The 17776-nt window shown below is 40.0% G+C and overlaps 2 protein-coding genes across 4 annotated transcripts in view; one reads left to right on the forward strand and one right to left on the reverse strand.

Moving 5' to 3' along the window:
• Positions 1 to 13778, reverse strand: part of SERAC1 (serine active site containing 1) — a 30009-nt gene extending 16231 nt beyond the window's left edge. Inside the window, exons 1-6 of one of the 3 annotated variants that reach the window (XM_027454407.3) lie at positions 13664 to 13778; positions 12458 to 12546; positions 11326 to 11362; positions 10884 to 11020; positions 10458 to 10547; positions 9098 to 9229 (exon numbers count right to left, since the gene is read on the reverse strand). In XM_027454407.3, coding sequence (XP_027310208.1) covers positions 9098 to 9229; positions 10458 to 10547; positions 10884 to 11020; positions 11326 to 11362; positions 12458 to 12545 — 484 coding nt within the window. In that variant the 5' untranslated portion in view covers position 12546; positions 13664 to 13778. Of the gene's footprint in view, positions 1 to 9097; positions 9230 to 10457; positions 10548 to 10883; positions 11021 to 11325; positions 11363 to 11997; positions 12165 to 12457; positions 12547 to 13271 lie in introns of those variants that run through there. The other 2 variants (XM_005025650.6, XM_005025651.5) reach the window with 2 other exon arrangements.
• Positions 13708 to 17126, forward strand: GTF2H5 (general transcription factor IIH subunit 5). Its single transcript, XM_027454410.3, has 3 exons — positions 13708 to 13808; positions 13952 to 14048; positions 16739 to 17126. Exons 2-3 carry the CDS (start codon positions 14014 to 14016, stop codon positions 16917 to 16919), a joined length of 216 nt encoding a protein of 71 aa, XP_027310211.1. The 5' UTR covers positions 13708 to 13808; positions 13952 to 14013; the 3' UTR covers positions 16920 to 17126.
• Positions 17127 to 17776: the final 650 nt, after the last annotated feature.

The following is a 17776-nucleotide window of genomic DNA, read 5'->3' on the forward strand; positions in this document are numbered from 1 at the left end:
GGTGAAACAGCAGTTGTTAGACCAGCACTATGCTGAAACAAAATACATCTGAGCACTAATTGTTCATGATACACCAGTTGGATAAAGATGCTCAGATAGAAGTACAAAACATGCAAAAGCAAATGTTCAGTATTGCCACTGTGAAAAAAATATATGCAAGGACTACAAATTCAAGCTGAAAATCCCAGACTTGAGTGAAAATTTGAAAGGCATCAGTTTTTTTTCTGCATACAGTATGAAATACCTAAGTCTTAAATTCAAATGCTGCCAAGACATAGGCATATAACTTTAAACGATATAAAAAGCTGTTTCAATACAATTGTTAAAGTAATAAAATGGGGTAACCTTAGAAAATGCAAGGTATTATCACAGTGCAGTTTTAAGTAGCCCTTCCTTACTGAAGATACAGTCATGCTGCTGAGGGGAAACAACGTAACCAGTAACTAGCATTCCTTTCCAAACCCTACCTACTTTACCACTGGAGAAATTGAAAGGTACAGACTGAAATCAAGTGGCAAAATGAAGGAAAATATATTAAAGTGCATCGACACTTTAAAAAAGAAGCACATACTTTCAGACTCAATCTTCACTGGAATAGGTTTTGGAATATCAGATTTAAAAAAAAGCCATTTTCCTCATGAGGTAGTTGACAAAAATGATTTTGGTTTGTTACACATCCAAATTCTAGAGCAATGAACGCTACAGAGAAAAAAAAAATACAACAAAGGGCAATTAGATTCCTGTGTACTGGCCATCTTGTGCATTGAATGATACAGGAGACCTTCAGAGCAAGGGTTCTGAGATAAATCTGCTAACAGGTAAGTCTTCTCCCATAAACACAAGACAGTCATACTAAATTAGTACCTCCTAGCTTTCAAACGTTTCCAAGCAGAGCTTTTTGATGTACAGTTTGAGGTAATTAATTAGAATTGAAAGAGACAGACTGGAACAAGATAAATCCCATTTTGTGGAATTGCACAGCAAAAGTGAAAGTTCCTCAACTGTGGAGGAATGGGTAAGTGAAGTAGGTCATGTGGATGTTGAGCAGCTAGGAGGCCGCGAGTTAACAAAGTATCGAACACAGCTCAAATGAGCCTGAGAAAATACGTAAATGCAGCCTGGGAAGGAATGTAAGTTCTGGGAGGTTTTAGGGAGGTTTCAGGGAGGTTTCAGGTACAAGAATGTGATATCTGTTGGTATGCTGGGAAAGTACTAACTGTGTTATTTTGGTGGGAAACTAGCTGATAGAATAGAGAAATGCACTAACCAATCATGAGCTTAGCTTTTGCAATATGTATGAGCTAATTATATTGAATTAGATAAAAGACGACTGAGCTATCCAATAAATGGAAGTTCACTGATCACTCATATTGAGCGTCTGTGTCTTCCTTCCGTCGACAACAAATGGTTTCGCAACAAATGGCGCCCGAACAGGGACCTGCAATACAGGAACAGGGACTTCGCTGGAGTTGAACCTGCGCTGGAATTGTACCTGCGAGCCACGGTTGGACGGAATACAAGGACCGGTCCTGCAACGCAGCTCAGGAGGTGAAAAGGATTACAAATTGCTGAATCCCCGCACCCGAGGCCTGAAAGGTGAATGGAACCACACCCGCACCCGCAGCTCGGAAAGGGAGTCCTCGCACCCGGGATGAGCCTATAGAGGGTCCCGCCGGAAAGCGTCGCCGAGGTCTTTGCAAAGGCTGCAACGGTACCGACGTATATAAAGGTATGGAGAGACAAGCGGCGTATAATTTGCTCAAATGCTTTTTAGAAAAGCGGGGCACACAGGATATATGTTGTAAAAAGGAATTGCCAAAGTTATTAGCTTATGGGGTAGTTAAGGGTTGTTTTTTAAATCCTGATACTGTGTTTGAACAAGCAGAGTGGAGGAAGTTTGGGGACAAATTATTTGATGAAGTAATTAGTGATGATAAAATAGCAAAAAAATTGATGAAGCCATGGAGGGCGGTAACTAATGCATTAGCAACACATCAAGCTGAACAAAAAATAGCTGCTGCTGCAACAGAACGATTAGGATCATCCAGTCAGAAGGGGGGGGCTTCTGCTTCTTCCTCTACTCAGCAAAGAGCTGAGGAACAAGCTTACCCCTCTCCACCATCATATAGAACAGTTATAATTCCACAAGGGACTTCGGTACCCATATCAGGGGAAGAAGAACCTTCACAGTCACAGCCACCGACAGCTCCGCCTGTACCTCCGCCCGTACAATCAGAGAATAAAGAAAGGGTGGGTGAGGAGTCAGGTACAAATTCATTCTCAACAAGTCCATTTAAAATCAATATACAGGACAGGGAGGAGACATGGAAAAAAATAGCACATGAAGCAATGAAGGAAGGGAATCTTGAAGTAGCAGCACAAATAACAACAGCCTATCCGGTGGTGTATTCACCTCCAGATGCACAGGAATTACTGGGCATGGGACCATATTTTAGAACAGAGGCGCAGGCACTCTTGGGACCAGACAAAGCTAAGGTATCAATGAATCTAGCCAGAAGAGCATTAGAACAAATTAGAGAGCCAGGGGGAATGCCGTCCTACATGGGAATTAAACAGGGCAGGGAGGAACCATTCGGGTTGTTTATCAATCGGGTAGCAAATGCGATACAAGCAGCGGGAGTTCCTGATTATCTTAAAGGCACTATACTAAAGCAATGTGCACTCCAAAATTGTAACCCTTCAACTCGTAGTATATTAGCTACGTTACCGAGTACTTGGACAATAGAGGAAGGATTGGACAGAATGTCTCAGGTACCTGTAGGCCCACAGACTATGTTAGTAGAAGCAGTAAAACAATTAGGTGATAATGTGAAAGAACAGTCAAAAGTATTTGCAGCCCTTGCTCCTTTGCAAACCCCCGGTGGACGAGTATCGACACCGCAATATCGTTGTTTTCGATGTGGTGTTGCGGGACACATTAGACGGAACTGCAAAATAGAATCTGTGTGGTGCCAAAATTGTCAAACAAATACTCACAGCACTTCAGCATGCCGCCGAAATGCGTCGGGAAACGGCCGGAGCAGCGGGAGGAGCCGCCCCGCGACGACACAAAAAGTGGCTTTTACGACAACGGCAGCGACGGCAACAGCACCAGCACCAGCTGCGACGAATCTCTTTTTCTCCGACCAGCCACCAGAGGGAGCCTCGGCCTGGATTTGGCAACCGCAGTCGATGTGACTTTATTGGATTCGAGACCCACCAGGATAAAAACAGGACTTATTGGACCAGTTATTGTTAATAAGGAACCTGTGGGAGCTTTGTTAATAGGGAGATCGTCTGCCACCATGAATGGATTACAAATATTAACTGGACTTATTGACAAGGATTACTTTGGGGAAATACAAATTATGGTTTCTGCAATGTTTCCTCCAATTCATGTGCCGAAAGGCACAAAAATAGCACAGTTGATCCCATTGCCTCATCTTGCTGAATCATTAGCATCGGAATCTGCAAAGCATCGAGGACTGGGAGCATTTGGCTCCACGGGAAAAGTGGCTTTGTTGACACTTGGTATGCGACACAGACCACGACAAAAAGTCACTGTGTGTTTAAAGGATGAGAAAATACAGATTGAGGCATTGTTGGACACTGGTGCTGATGTATCTATAATCAGCACAAAGGATTGGCCCTCACATTGGCCTACATTTGAGTCTAATGCCACAGTTTCGGGAGTAGGAGGTATGACTCTTGCTCGTCGGTCACCAGTGCTACAATGGACAATAGGTGATAAGGTGGTACAATGCAGTGTCTCCATCTTATCACTACCTGAAGGAGTACAAGCGCTGGTAGGGCGAGATATCCTTGCCCAAATGGGAGCAATTCTCACGACAGATCATCAAAATTTTTAGGTGTGGCCATTGCTTGGACTTTCCCGATCCCACTTAAATGGAAAACTGATGAACCTGTATGGGTTGAGCAGTGGCCACTAAAACGGGAAAGTCTTTTACATGCTCATAAATTAGTACAGGAACAGTATCAACAAGGGCATTTGAGACTGTCAACAAGCCCTTGGAATACTCCGATTTTTGTGATTCCCAAAAAATCAGGGAAATACCGTTTGCTACATGACTTACGAGCAGTTAATAATCAGATGTGTGCTATGGGAGCACTGCAACCTGGATTACCTAATCCTGCTATGATACCAGAAGGGTGGAAATTACTAATTGTGGATCTCAAGGACTGCTTTTTTACAATTGCATTACATGACAATGATAAACAGAGGTTTGCTTTTACACTTCCTGCTATAAATCGTGAAGGACCGTATCAGAGATTTGAATGGACTGTGTTGCCTCAGGGCATGCGTAATTCACCTACCTTATGTCAGCTCTATGTTGATGCAGCACTTCAATCAATTCGCCGCGCATGGCCAAAACCAATTATTTACCATTACATGGACGATATTTTGCTAGCCCAGGAGGAGATATTTTCCTTACAGCAGAAAAATGCCCTGGCAGCTGCTCTTAAACAAATGGGACTGGTAATTGCACCAGAAAAAATTCAGGAGACAAGCCCTTGGAAATACTTAGGGTGGAAAATCACAGATTCTACTATTCAGCCTCAGAAACTTACTATCCAATCGAACATCACAACTCTCAATGATGCTCAAAAACTGCTGGGAGATTTACAGTGGATTAGGCCAGTGGTCGGAATTCCAAATGAACTGTTGAATTCCCTTCGACCTTTATTAAAAGGAACTGATCCTGCCGCAAAGGTGACATTATCAGAACAACAGTCGGAAATATTACAACAAATTGCATCATTGATCACAACGCGTGTCACACATCGACGCATACCTGACAGGCCACTGGATTTTACTGTTTTGTGTGGTCCACAATACTTGATGGGTGCTATCACACAGCAAAAAATAAAAACGGGGGAAAAGGAAATGGAAACTGTGGTATTGGAGTGGACAGCTCCCCCATTGCAACCCCGAAGAACAATTCAAGAAAAAATTGACACGCTGTCAGAATTAATAAAGAAAGGAAGAAATCGGATACTACAAATAGACGGAGTTCCACCAAGTACAATCTGGCTACCAATAAAGCCAGGTGACTTGGAATGGTACATACAGAATTCTGAAAAACTACAAGCTGCATTATTACAGGATGGTGCCACAATAGTGGCAAAGACATTACAATCAACTATATTGTCATGGATGGAAAACCAAGCATGGATAACCCAGCCCAAGCGGTCGGATTCTCCGTTAGCAGATGCAGTAACTGTTTTCACGGACGCTGGGAAGCGCTCCAAGTCTGCTGCAATAACATGGAAAGACGAACAAGGCTGGCAACACCAAATTTTAAAGGGCCAGGACAACGATTCATTACAGACATTAGAGCTCTATGCGGTTGTGTGGACATTTATAAAATGGAAAGATGCCCCTTTAAATGTAGTATCTGATTCTCTGTATGTAGTAGGTATAGCTAATCGTATAGAGGACTCTGCTTTAAGAGATGTAAAAAATGAACGCCTTGCAGAACTATTAACTAGCTTACAGCTTGCTATAGCGCAGAGAAGCAAATCCTATGCGGTGATACATATACGAAGTCATCAATGGATGGAGGGACTGGGAGAAGGCAATGCTCGGGCGGATAAATTAGTTGCCGCTCCAGCCACTGAAGCGCCATTATCTCCCTTCTGTAGAGCTAGGGAGGCTCATGCTATTTTTCACCAGAATGCTAAGGGACTTGCGCGGGCTTACAAACTATCTAGAGCTGATGCACAAGCGATAGTAAAAGCTTGTCCAATATGTAGCAATTATAACTCAGGGGTGGGTCTCGGAGTCGGGACAAACCCAAGAGGGCTTAAAGCCAATGAAGTGTGGCAAATGGATGTCACTCATGTTCCAGCATTTGGACGATTGAAATATCTGCATGTAACAATAGACACTTATAGTCACATGATCTGGGCTACACCGCAGCCTGGGGAAAAAGTTCGGGATGTACGACGTCATCTTGCCAGTTGTTTTGCAGTAATGGGAGTACCACAGACTATAAAGACTGATAATGGTCCAGCCTATGTTAGTGGGCCATTCAAGCGATTCATGGAACTATGGGACATTAAACATATTACTGGTATTCCACATTCACCAACTGGTCAGGCTATTGTGGAAAGGGCTAATGGAACAGTTAAACAATATTTAGAAAAGTTTAAAGACATTATTGATGTTAGAGAAAGGGTAGACAAGACTCTATTTGTTCTAAATCATTTGTGTGTTTTTGGGGAACATGACGAACCACCTGCAGCACGACATTATACCAAATCTGAAAATGATAATAAATGTGCTATGAGAGTATTGTACAGAGATATGAAAACAGGGCAATGGTTAGGGCCTGCTGATGTGATTTATGTGGGACGAGGTTATGTATGTGTCTCTTCCCCTACAGGTCCAACCTGGGTGCCTAGTCGGTGTGTAAAGCCAGCCATCAAGAAAGAAGAGGATGACAACGATCATGGCTGAAGTAACAGAACAAGGGACTTTGATTATGCTATCAGTTATAATAATGGCTGGACATGGTAATGCTATCTTAGGGAAGATTGACCCTCAGCAGAATATGTGGGTCACCTGGGCTAATGAAACCAGACAGAGTTCATTTTGTCTGTCTCTTGCTTCTGCATCTGATCCTTTTAGAACGTGCTTATTTGGGGTCCCAATAGGGGATCCAAAGGAACTGAGTGAAATGTTAGCACCATATTCTGCCAGTGTTACTTTACTCACTAGATCCTTTTCTGCTAATGTCTCGGATGGAGTAGTTGCTGCCTTGCAAGCTCTTAATAACTCATTGCCATGGGACCCTCAAGAACTGGATCTCCTGGGGTCTGTGGTAGTGGGAAATAGCAGTAGTAACTGGACACAAGCATGCTTTGTACTCCATGAAGGGAAACAAAATAAAGCGCACTGGACCAACATAACATCGAGGACCCCTGGATTTGAGGCCAATGGACATTACTGTGGATGGAACAACACCGGGAACATTAGTGTACCATTTGGGGCGTATGAAATAGGTGACACCAATTCGATCTGGTTTCAAAGTCAGGCCAAAGCTTTGCCACCTGGCATGTTTTTAATCTGTGGGGACCATGCATGGCAAGGAATACCAGCTAATGCTTTTGGGGGACCGTGTTACCTAGGACGACTCACACTTTTCGTTCCAGATTTGCACTCGTGGCAGAACTCGACAGGGAGCAGAAGAATTAAACGAGAATTAAAAACTTTGGGTTCTGACTGCAATGATAATGTAGAATTGTGGGGTCCAGCAAAAAGATTCTTTGCTTCTTTAGTGCCTGGTGTGGGAACTGCACACGCTTTGACTAACATTAATAGGCTTGCTTGTTGGGCTGTTAAACAATCAAATGTAACAACACAAGTTCTTTCTGAAATGTCGCAAGATATGGGGAGCATAAGACATGCTGTGTTACAAAATAGAGCTGCAATTGATTTCTTGCTACTAGCTCAAGGACATGGGTGTGAAGATGTAGAAGGAATGTGTTGCTTTAATCTCTCTGATCATGGGCAATCAATTCACAATCAATTAAAATGGTTAATGGATCATACACAAAAAATTACGATACAGAATAATTGGTTTGATGATTGGCTTAAATCTGTCTTTGGAAATGTAGGGGGATGGGTTTTTAACTTAATCAAAGAGGGACTTCGCTTTTTGCTTATAATTGTATTGATTATAATTGCTGCGCAGGTAGTCTTTAGCTGCTTATCTAGGAAACTAGAACAACTCACAAAGAAGGTGTTTGTAGCCCAAAATAAAAACGGGGGAATTGTGGAGGAATGGGTAAGTGAAGTAGGTCATGTGGATGTTGAGCAGCTAGGAGGCTGCGAGTTAACAAAGTATCGAACACAGCTCAAATGAGCCTGAGAAAATACGTAAATGCAGCCTGGGAAGGAATGTAAGTTCTGGGAGGTTTTAGGGAGGTTTCAGGGAGGTTTCAGGTACAAGAACGTGATATCTGTTGGTATGCTGGGAAAGTACTAACTGTGTTATTTTGGTGGGAAACTAGCTGATAGAATAGAGAAATGCACTAACCAATCATGAGCTTAGCTTTTGCAATATGTATGAGCTAATTATATTGAATTAGATAAAAGACGACTGAGCTATCCAATAAATGGAAGTTCACTGATCACTCATATTGAGCGTCTGTGTCTTCCTTCCGTCGACAACAAATGGTTTCGCAACACTCAACCAAGTGGATTACCACACTAATCAGAGGTAAGATTACAGAATCATCTAGTTTATCCAGACTAGTCGTGGAACAGGGAGGGACACACATAACCTCTGCTTGGGGTTCCAAGGATATTTGCTGCTAAAGGAACAGAGAGACTCAAGAATCTGAAGTTCTACGCCAGGCTTTAGAGGGTGGTTTACATGTTAGGAAAGTGGATAACAATGGGGAAAAGAACATGAAAGAAAGGCAGATTTCCCTATTTAACCATAAGTTATGATATATAATCTAATTGATAATACTAAAACATTAAATCAAAGTAAACAACAAGAACTCTGTGGATTATGCTTGCGAAGAGTTAGGAATCCTTAGGACTTCTTACTACTAAAGCAACAATAATGACTAGGATAGAAAATGGTTTACATATAATGCTAGCACATGCAAGCCCTCTACCTCTAGTTTGTCATTACTACCTTGCTATGATGGCCTATCAGCTCCTACCCAAATTTTAGTAACTGAAATCTTAAAACCCTTTACTACAGGGACATGCAATGATCCCTGCCAGAACTAATGTCCTAGTTAGCAGTCCCAACAGAAAGACCCAAGAACTAACAAACCGGAACCGCTCTCCACCACCAAGGCAACGTCATTCTAACTGGTGATTGCATCTCACTGGTGGGGAAACAGAGAGAGGCCTGCGCTGCTGATACATACTTTGTATGAGGGTATTAGGAAAAAAAATTGCTTCACATGTAAATAAAAACACATTGTAGACCACATTACAGAAGGTATTACCCTCCTCGCAGCTACCAGCCTTTTTTGGTGTTGGCAGCCGATTTGCAGGAGCTAACTGAGACTCGTTGAGTTTCTGAGGTGAATTAAGCTCAGCATACATTACCATGCCAGTGAGTGTTCTTCGCCAGATCTTGTACAGCCTGCAGTCGGACCTCTTTGTTTTCTGACTGAGTCCTTTTCAAGAGGAGCCATAAGGCACACTCATGATCTTCTCCATCAAATGTACTGAAGTGTTCTTTACCGGAAAAGGAATTAAAACAAAATTATTATTATTAAATAGCATTTTAACAGCCACATTTCTATTCATTGAATAAAAACATCTGTTCCTTCTAATATTTCAATATTAGCCGTTGACAATAATTTGTAATATTTTAACATTAAACTGGTACAATAAATGATGACAGAATGATGATAGTAAAATGCTGATCTTTAAATTATAATAGGATGTTTTAATTCGGTTTAATGTCATCAACTTGGTATTTTGTGTATCTGCTACATACACGTACTGGCTGGCACTTACCAACCAGATTTACCAGCTTCCAGTAAGAGCTGAAAACGGTGAGCAGCTCTGAGGCTCTGACCTTGAGCAATTAATTTCATAGCACTGTACTGGAGGTACTTATCGTTATAACCATTTAACAGATAGTTACATGAGAATAGATAGTATGCCTCAGGAGCAATTTCTTAATTAGAATTGAATTTCTTATTTTAAATTACTCTTAAAAAACAGTGACACATGCCTTTATAAAAAGACCATGCTGCTTTTAGTTAATGTTGGCAATTCTGATGAAAGAATAACATGCTTTTTCAAAAGGAAATTTTAGCAATTATTTCAACTCCAAAACAACTTTCATAGAATCACAGAATGGTTAGTGTTGGAAGGGACCCTAAAGATCATCTAATTCCAACCCCCCTCCCACCAGACCAGGTTGCCCAAAGCCCCATCCAGCCTGGCCTTGAACACCTCCAGGGATGGGGCATCCACAGCTTCTCTGGGCAGCCTGTGCCAGGGCCTCACCACCCTTACAATATAGAATTTCTTCCTAACACCTAATCTTAATTTACTGTCTTTCAGTTAAAAACTGTTACCCTTTGTTCTATCACTACACTCCCTGAAAAAAAAACCTTTGGTATATGACATTTGGGTATCAAATATTAACTTGGCATCGTAAGCTTCAAATCTCTTCTGAAACAGAAAAGCAATCTCAAATTTCTTCTACAAATCTCTTCTTAATCAACACTTTTACTTACTTAAAGAGAAAGAATGGTTTCAGTACATATAAAATCAATATTATGTATTAATACAGGAAATTATATTAAAAGCTATTAAATAATATTTCCACAGTTTCAAACACAATATAAAATGCTAAGTTTTTAAGAAAAAATATTTTACCTTCTAAAAGGCTTACATTTTACCATTCAAAATCAATATTCATGGATAAAGCTGTGCCTTTAATACCTACCATTAAAAGGTCTCCAGAAGAGTTTAGCTTCTGCTTCTAGAATTTTCCTCACTGCTTTATGGATTTCTTTTCTGGCATGGTATGTGATCCCTACAAGAGTATTTTCAGGTTACTTGAAGTTTGAAGGACAGTTGTCTCACATTATTTCTCATAAATATATATTTTATTTTTTTTATATATATATATATATGCATATATATATATGCATACATACATGTAGCTATAAAGCACATTATATATAAGTGTATATAGGACTATATTAAAAAAACAGCTGGCAGCTTAAAAAACATTAGGTGACATTGTGAAGGATATTATTTTTGTAACAGATCTCAAGAAATATATCTTCCTTCATATAAAGGTGAATTCCAGAAATAATCTATTCTCTTAAAATTTTATTTTTAGATTCCGAACAATTACGTATCTTACCTTGATATTCACTTGGATTTAGAGAAGATGTTCGTATATATACATGGGATTTTAGTTTTTCTTGATGTATAGCTTGAGTATCGATTTGGAGTAATTTCTTTAAGGACAGAACTTCATATGTAATGAATACAAAACCTCTTTAAATAAAAGAGAACTGTACATGAATATTATTTAAAAAAAAAAAACACCGCAAAAATGTTATCATTTTAGTATAAATCATTCTTTCTTCAAAAAGACCAGATTTTACCAAATACATGAGTCTACAAATTATTTCAACTCAGCACAGCATAGAAAAAAAATGAAATAAAATAATAATTACCAGAGAATATGCTTCAAAACTATATTCTATCATTACATAATAGTCACATTTTTTGAAAGTAACATGAATTAAAATTTTAACTGTATACATAAGTTACATATAAACTTGTTAGTTACAACTTACCCTAGTACAAGTGATCCAGTTACCTTTGCAACTTTTCCTTGAAAAATGAAAAAAATCACATCAAAGTCATGTGTATCATCTCAATACAAATAGTTAGCATTTGACTACCAAACAGTAAGAATTTCAGTAATTAACAGTAAGCTTTTTAATGTTTTTCTATTTCTCTATGGCTTTCGGGAAATCTCTACCTGAATTTAAAAATAATGAAAATATGATTCAGTTAGAATTTCCTGCTCTCCTAAACTTGGTAATAAAATGCATCTCATCAATGCTATGTACTTTGAATGCTATTACCTATTCATTGTCTAGGTACAGGAATTAACAGTAAAAATTCTGTCTATATCACTAGCATTCACTTGAGACTCCATGTTATTTTAAATTCACTTTTCCTTACATTACTTGGGTGTTTCTTCACTATATGTGAAAAGCCCTGCAGAATCACCCTAAGAAAATATGTATTTCAAATAATTCCATTGGGAAAAAAAAATATAAAGGAAAGAGTTGAATAAATGCATGCCCCTTGCAGCAATTTCCCTTTAAATCCAAAGATTCCTGTCAGATTTGAAATATTTGTCCTGGACAGAGTTCAGCTGATTATCTGGATGTAAGGATCTCAATCCAGAACAACTCAATTAATAACAGTAGCAGCAAACCCAACAGAACATATCTCACCTATCATGAAAAACTGAGTTTCTTCAGCAAGAACTGGGAAGTTTGCCCCATACCCACTCTCAGCAGGTTCAGCCTTTGCAACGCTTTAAGAATTTTGACAAAAGACATTGAAATGTTTATCCAAGGGTTGCCCTGTGACTAACAGTTTATAGATACAATGGTTTCATTGCACTGTAGGTTAAGAAAAAAAAGAAAGAAAGAAAAAAAAAATGAAAAATTAAGTTTAAGACTGTAATTTGGGGAAACTCTCATCATCCATGTAACCTACTGGTATCATTATTGCTATGGAAAGCGAGGTTAGAAGCAGACATCCAGTTCAGGCAAATAAAAGCTTCCGATCATAAATTATGCAGAGCTTTAGATCTTTTTGTAGCATTTAATTATGCATAACGGTATGTCAATACAGATTTCTTCCCTTTTTATTAGCACCTGTGAACAATACTTACAGAACTGTACTTACTTATGTCATTCCAGGGTAAGGTTTTTTGGGTGGGTGGACCAGAGGTTATCTGTCTACAGCAAAATATACAGTAAGCAGCCACTGACATTCTGTTAAAAATAATATTAATTTTTAAAAAGTAATTATTGATTTGAGAATTACAACAGAAAACCTGTAGTAGCTTCCCCCCCCAATCTTTTTTACAGCAAAGGTCACAATAATAAAGGTTGTAATAAACAGCAAAGGTCATAAACCAAATTTAAGTCATTTTGCTCCACATAAAACACTCTAATTAAACTTGTCTATAAACTGCTGAATTTAACAGGCTGCACTTCAATCACAGAAGTCTACAGCAGTGTTTCATGCAATTATGTGTTACTGTTGATATTAGTAAGTATGCTTCCCCAATTAACTTCTCTTTTCCTACTTCTTAGTAACTCTCCTTTAAATACCAGATATGGTCACATCTCCATGAAGACAGCACTCGGTATAACACACATTTTAACACAGCTCAATAACTGACTGGTTTTAAAGGCCTGATTTAATCGATTCTGTCTTAACACATCTATTACTTTGAGTCAAAATGCAGTCAAAATCTATTATTTTGACTTCCTAGGCTCCAAGAACATAGTTTTGTCATTAAAGGGCAAATCAGACTAACATTTATGCGTTTATTTTGCTGACAGAACACACTTCAAGAATACAAAAACTCCACAGTTAATGAAGGCTTCATTTTAACCTCCGTGCAGGGAGCTCCCATGGAAGCATAGCTGTGAAGCATTAAGAAACAGGGCAATTTAGGCCTTTATGTTTTATCTATAGAAGAAAAACTTACCTAAAGTTACAAAAATATACAGGTTTGCTTTGGCTACAGACAACAACAACCAAATTGTGCGTGTTGCTTCTGCTGGAGGCTTTGCCTAAATCCCTAACAGTCTGAATGAATTTTCAGTGCAAGAATTGCCCTGAAATCCACCGGGAATGTTAAACATTTACAACAATCGCAAAACACAAGCATCTGTTGCTGCGAAATTAACATTTTATGAGGTGAAACCTGAGCGTTCGCATCGACGCGCTTACGCTGACGGCGAAATACCACGCGAATCTGCTCAACCAGCTTTAACCCACGCCGCTACCGATATTTAGCACATTTAACAAACGATTATGTTGAAAATATGGATGTTCATATAGCAAATACAGCCTGTATTGCCCCCCTCCCCCCGCTACCTTCCGCCGGCCCCGCCGCTCCCCCGGCGCAGCGCCGTGACGCCAGGAGCCGCCCGCCCGCCCCTCACAGCCCCGAGGTGAGGCGAGGCCCGGCGCCTGCGCAGTGCGCGCGCGGCCGGAGCGGCGGGGACGTGCGTGCCTGAGGGTGCGCGCGGGGGCTGGGGGCGCGCCGGGGCTGGGGGCGCGCACCCCTCAGAGCCGCCTCGCTCAGGGCGGGCGGGTGGTGGGGTGCCGGGTGAGACCGCGGCTCCTTTCTCCGTCTCCATCTCCTTGTCTTTGTCCCTCCAGGCCGGCCCTGCCTGCGTGTGCCCAGCCCGTGCCTCCCGGGAGCCGTGCGAGAGCCTGCGAGGATGGTGAACGTGCTGAAGGGCGTGCTCATCGAGTGGTGAGGGCGCCGCGCCCTGCCGAGGGGTTTTCCTCACGGGGTTTTGTTATTTTCCACATAAACGCGGCCTTTCCGCTGTTGTTTCTGCACCGTCACACGTTCCTTACACGTAGTGTGTGGTGGTTTGGTGCCTGGGCCGTGTGTCGTCCCTTTAGTGATTCTGGAGGGGAAATTATATCATTTTCCACCCATATTTTCGTTAATTCCAGCCCAAATTCCATGCAGGGCTGGTGTGTGGCTCTGTAGGCCGTGCTCTAGAAGTAGCCGTCGTGTAACATGTACCAGTCAGCTGTTGATACATGCACAGGGCATCTGTTTGCACGCAGTCTGGGCTAAGGAGCTGGTAATTGCTTGCCTCCACGTTAAAGGAGGGTTGTGGGGCCATTACCTATCACTACATGGCATAATATATCTGCTGTATGCTTAAATCGTAAACATATTTACAGGATATAACTGCAAAAGGGCAGAAGCAGCTGTGTGCTTGCTGTGTTAACTTCCAGGCTGACTGGACACGGGCCAGCTCACGTCTGGATATCTCATGGCTATGTGTGAGCAGCTTCAGGCCTGAATTGTACCATAACAAAAAGCTTATCTGCTCAAATTTGTCCCCACTGTGGGATGTTGACAAACCTGAACACAGGAAAGCATTTATATGACTATGTAGGTGCTTCAGTGCCTAAAGGTGCCCAAAGCAGAATTGCTGACTGACTAAGCAAGAAGTTGTAATACCCCAGGCAGTTAGCACAGCGTTGTGTGTTGCACCTTATTTGTTTTTCACATACTGAAAGATCTGTTTTGTACAGCCTCATGGTCACTTTCCTGTTAGTATTAGAATGGAACTTAATCATCCTCCCTGGAAGGGAAAGGAATCTTCTATCTGATAACAACCCTACGCTGTTTGTTATTACAATTTCAACAGGCCCTTGGGAAACCAATCTTTGTGTTGGATGTTTCTTGTTTTCTCCCCAGCATTGCATAACGGTAGCCAGTGACTGGGCACAAAGTTCCATCCTAGAAGAAAATGCAAGATTCTTGCAAAACTGTCCTCTTGTTTACGCTTCAAATATAAATTTTTTACAACCCAAATTTTTGAGGGTATTCAAGAAAACAAGTAGGCAGAGAGTGGGGAAAAAAAGATGCTTCTGAATGTTTAAATCACACAAACAAAACAGTGAAATGCTGATACTGTGTAGGTCTTTCTCTATATTATTCCAGTATATAGCTAAGCTGTTCTTGGGACAAAATATCAAGGGTTATAACCTTCAAATACTGAACAAGATCGGTGTTTGTCCTGTAGTATACTTCTACTGGCACTGATTACAGCTCTGAATGTTGATTATGTAAAAATCAGTCTGCGTATTGCCTAACATCAGCAGACTGGTCATACCAATTAGGACAAGTGCTGTCTAGTACTAGTAGCATGTTGGTAAGATACAGCTGAATGAAACGAGCAAAAAGAAACCTCCCTGCACCCGTCAAAAAGGGGGTGTGGAAGAAGGCTGGGAACCACATATTTCTAGTATCTGATTTTTCTTAAATCTTTTGTGTCATCTTTTACTTCTCTTCTTACATGCCAGAACACATAAGGAATAACTTTGCTAAAGAAGATGGAGATTACAGACTTTCACATTCTCCTTGCCTCAAAATTATTTTGTACTTTATAGACTCATCTTGTTTTAATCATACTTGTACAAGTTTGAGGCTAATATTAAAGATTGTTTTTTGAGTTGCTGGTGGCTGAGCATGGAGAGGGGTTTGGTTTCATAGTGTATGGCTTTATTGTCATATCTATCTTAGGTGAGGGAATGTTGGTCCTTATACTGCATTTAAAAGAGACAATTGACCAAGGAATTCTTTTGAGATGGTGTTGCCAATTACTACTTTGTCAAAACAACCACATTCATAATTTTAAAGTGTTCTGAGCTACCCAACTGCAATTTCCTGCACATATTCATGCACCAGTTATTGCAACCCAATACCAAGTGTTACCAAATCCCATGCTTTTCCTGTTTAAAAAAAAAAAATACTGAAAATAATATTATGTCTCATTTCTTCAAAATTGCAGTGGATCAAAGCTTTTATTTGGAAGTTACTTTTTCTTTATCTAGCTGCTCAGTATAATGCAGCCATCTAAGTTATGCAATTTGCATACTTCTGAAATGTTCTCTCCTATGTACTTAAATTTAACTTCCAAGGTGATATGAAAAAGAAGAGACTGTTAGTTGGTGTGGTAAATGTACAGTTCATATACGACCACATGACCACTTGCTTTCTGTGCTATTCTACTTCAATGTGTTTGTTCTGCTGGGTTTATGCAAGTTTAAACTCATGTAAGTTTAAATGTAAGTTTAAACTCGCCTTGTTAAGGTGAGGCTTTTTTTTTTTTAAGCTACTTTTGTAATAGCAATGTAGTGGCACTTCTCTGCTAATCAAGCAGCCCATTCTTTTTCAACATGGTTATAAATTATGTTTTTATCTCTACAGTAACCAAAACAATTTTATTTCCAGGGAAACAACAGTTTCAAAAGCTTCATAATCTTATTTTAAGATTGTGCACAGCTCCCGACGTTAGTGTTATTTCCCAAACAACTTCTGAAGTGTCTTAAAAGGGTGTGGGCTTTTGTTTGGTTTTAGCTGTATCTTACATATATTACAGTGAGGCACAATCTGATGTGTGTTTGTCTCTACAGCGACCCAGCAATGAAGCAGTTTCTGCTCTACTTGGATGAGTCAAATGCGCTGGGAAAGAAGTTCATCATACAAGACCTGGATGAAACTCATGTCTTTGTTTTAGCTGAGTTGGTTAACTTCCTCCAGGAGAGAGTGGGCGAGCTGATGGACCAGAACTCTTTTCCTATTACTCAGAAATAAAAAGGCTGGAGAAATGAGATTACTGCCAGTTTGGGAATAGCGAATTTCAATAACTTGGGTTGTTACTGTTTTAATAGATAAATTGTGGTTAGTAAGTTCTACCTGAAAGTGGCTATTCTAGAAAATTGATAATTTTCAAAATATTCTTGAATTTTGTTTCTCACTTTGAAAGATTATGGTATCTTTATTAAAATCCATAAAATGATATACTTGAGGTTTTGCATAGAGTGTTTTTTTGATGCATGCTTTCCCTTTTTCCTTTAGGATTATCTTGTTAAATGGTATGACCCAAAAATTAGAGTGGTGTTTCAGTTTTGGAATGCTATATGAACTTTCCTGACAAGTTATATTCCTGTGGAATTGATGAAATCTGGTTGTAGTGTGACTGATAGAATGTAAAGAATATCTGTTAAAGTATCTGTGCTTGATGGAACATCCCTGTAAGTTGAAGGTACGGTCAAAAGAAATCGGATATTGTTTTAACTTAATGAGTTTTATACATCAAACATTTCTGTCAAACATTTTACAGATACCTCATAATAATTGTCTAGTTTTACTACGGCTATGGTTTCTGTGTTCTGGGTTTGGGGAGTTCTGGTGGGAATTTAGGGTTTTGTCAGGTAGAGGCAAAATCTGTTAGCCTGCATCATGACATATGAGTTGTAAACTGATTAGTTCCATCAACAATAGCAAGTGAAAAGGGGAACGTAAATTGGAAACCAGTCCTTTAGATGTCACTGCTTGTATTTTTTTTCACTGAAGCTACTACCTAATCGCAAGAAGCTATGTGAACAGGAAGGGGAAAATAAAGAATTCATTGCTCTATTTACAAAAAAAAAAAAAAGATTCTGTTTTTT

The sequence above is a fragment of the Anas platyrhynchos genome, chromosome 3, assembly GCF_047663525.1.
Source record: "Anas platyrhynchos isolate ZD024472 breed Pekin duck chromosome 3, IASCAAS_PekinDuck_T2T, whole genome shotgun sequence".
Lineage (NCBI taxonomy): Eukaryota > Metazoa > Chordata > Aves > Anseriformes > Anatidae > Anas > Anas platyrhynchos.

Coding starts and splice junctions, on each gene's coding strand:
- GTF2H5 (XM_027454410.3), top strand. CDS start 14,014: ATGGTGAACGTGCTGAAGGGCGTGCTCATCGAGTG. Junction 14,049..16,738: donor AAGGGCGTGCTCATCGAGTG/GTGAGGGCGCCG, acceptor TTGTCTCTACAG/CGACCCAGCAATGAAGCAGT.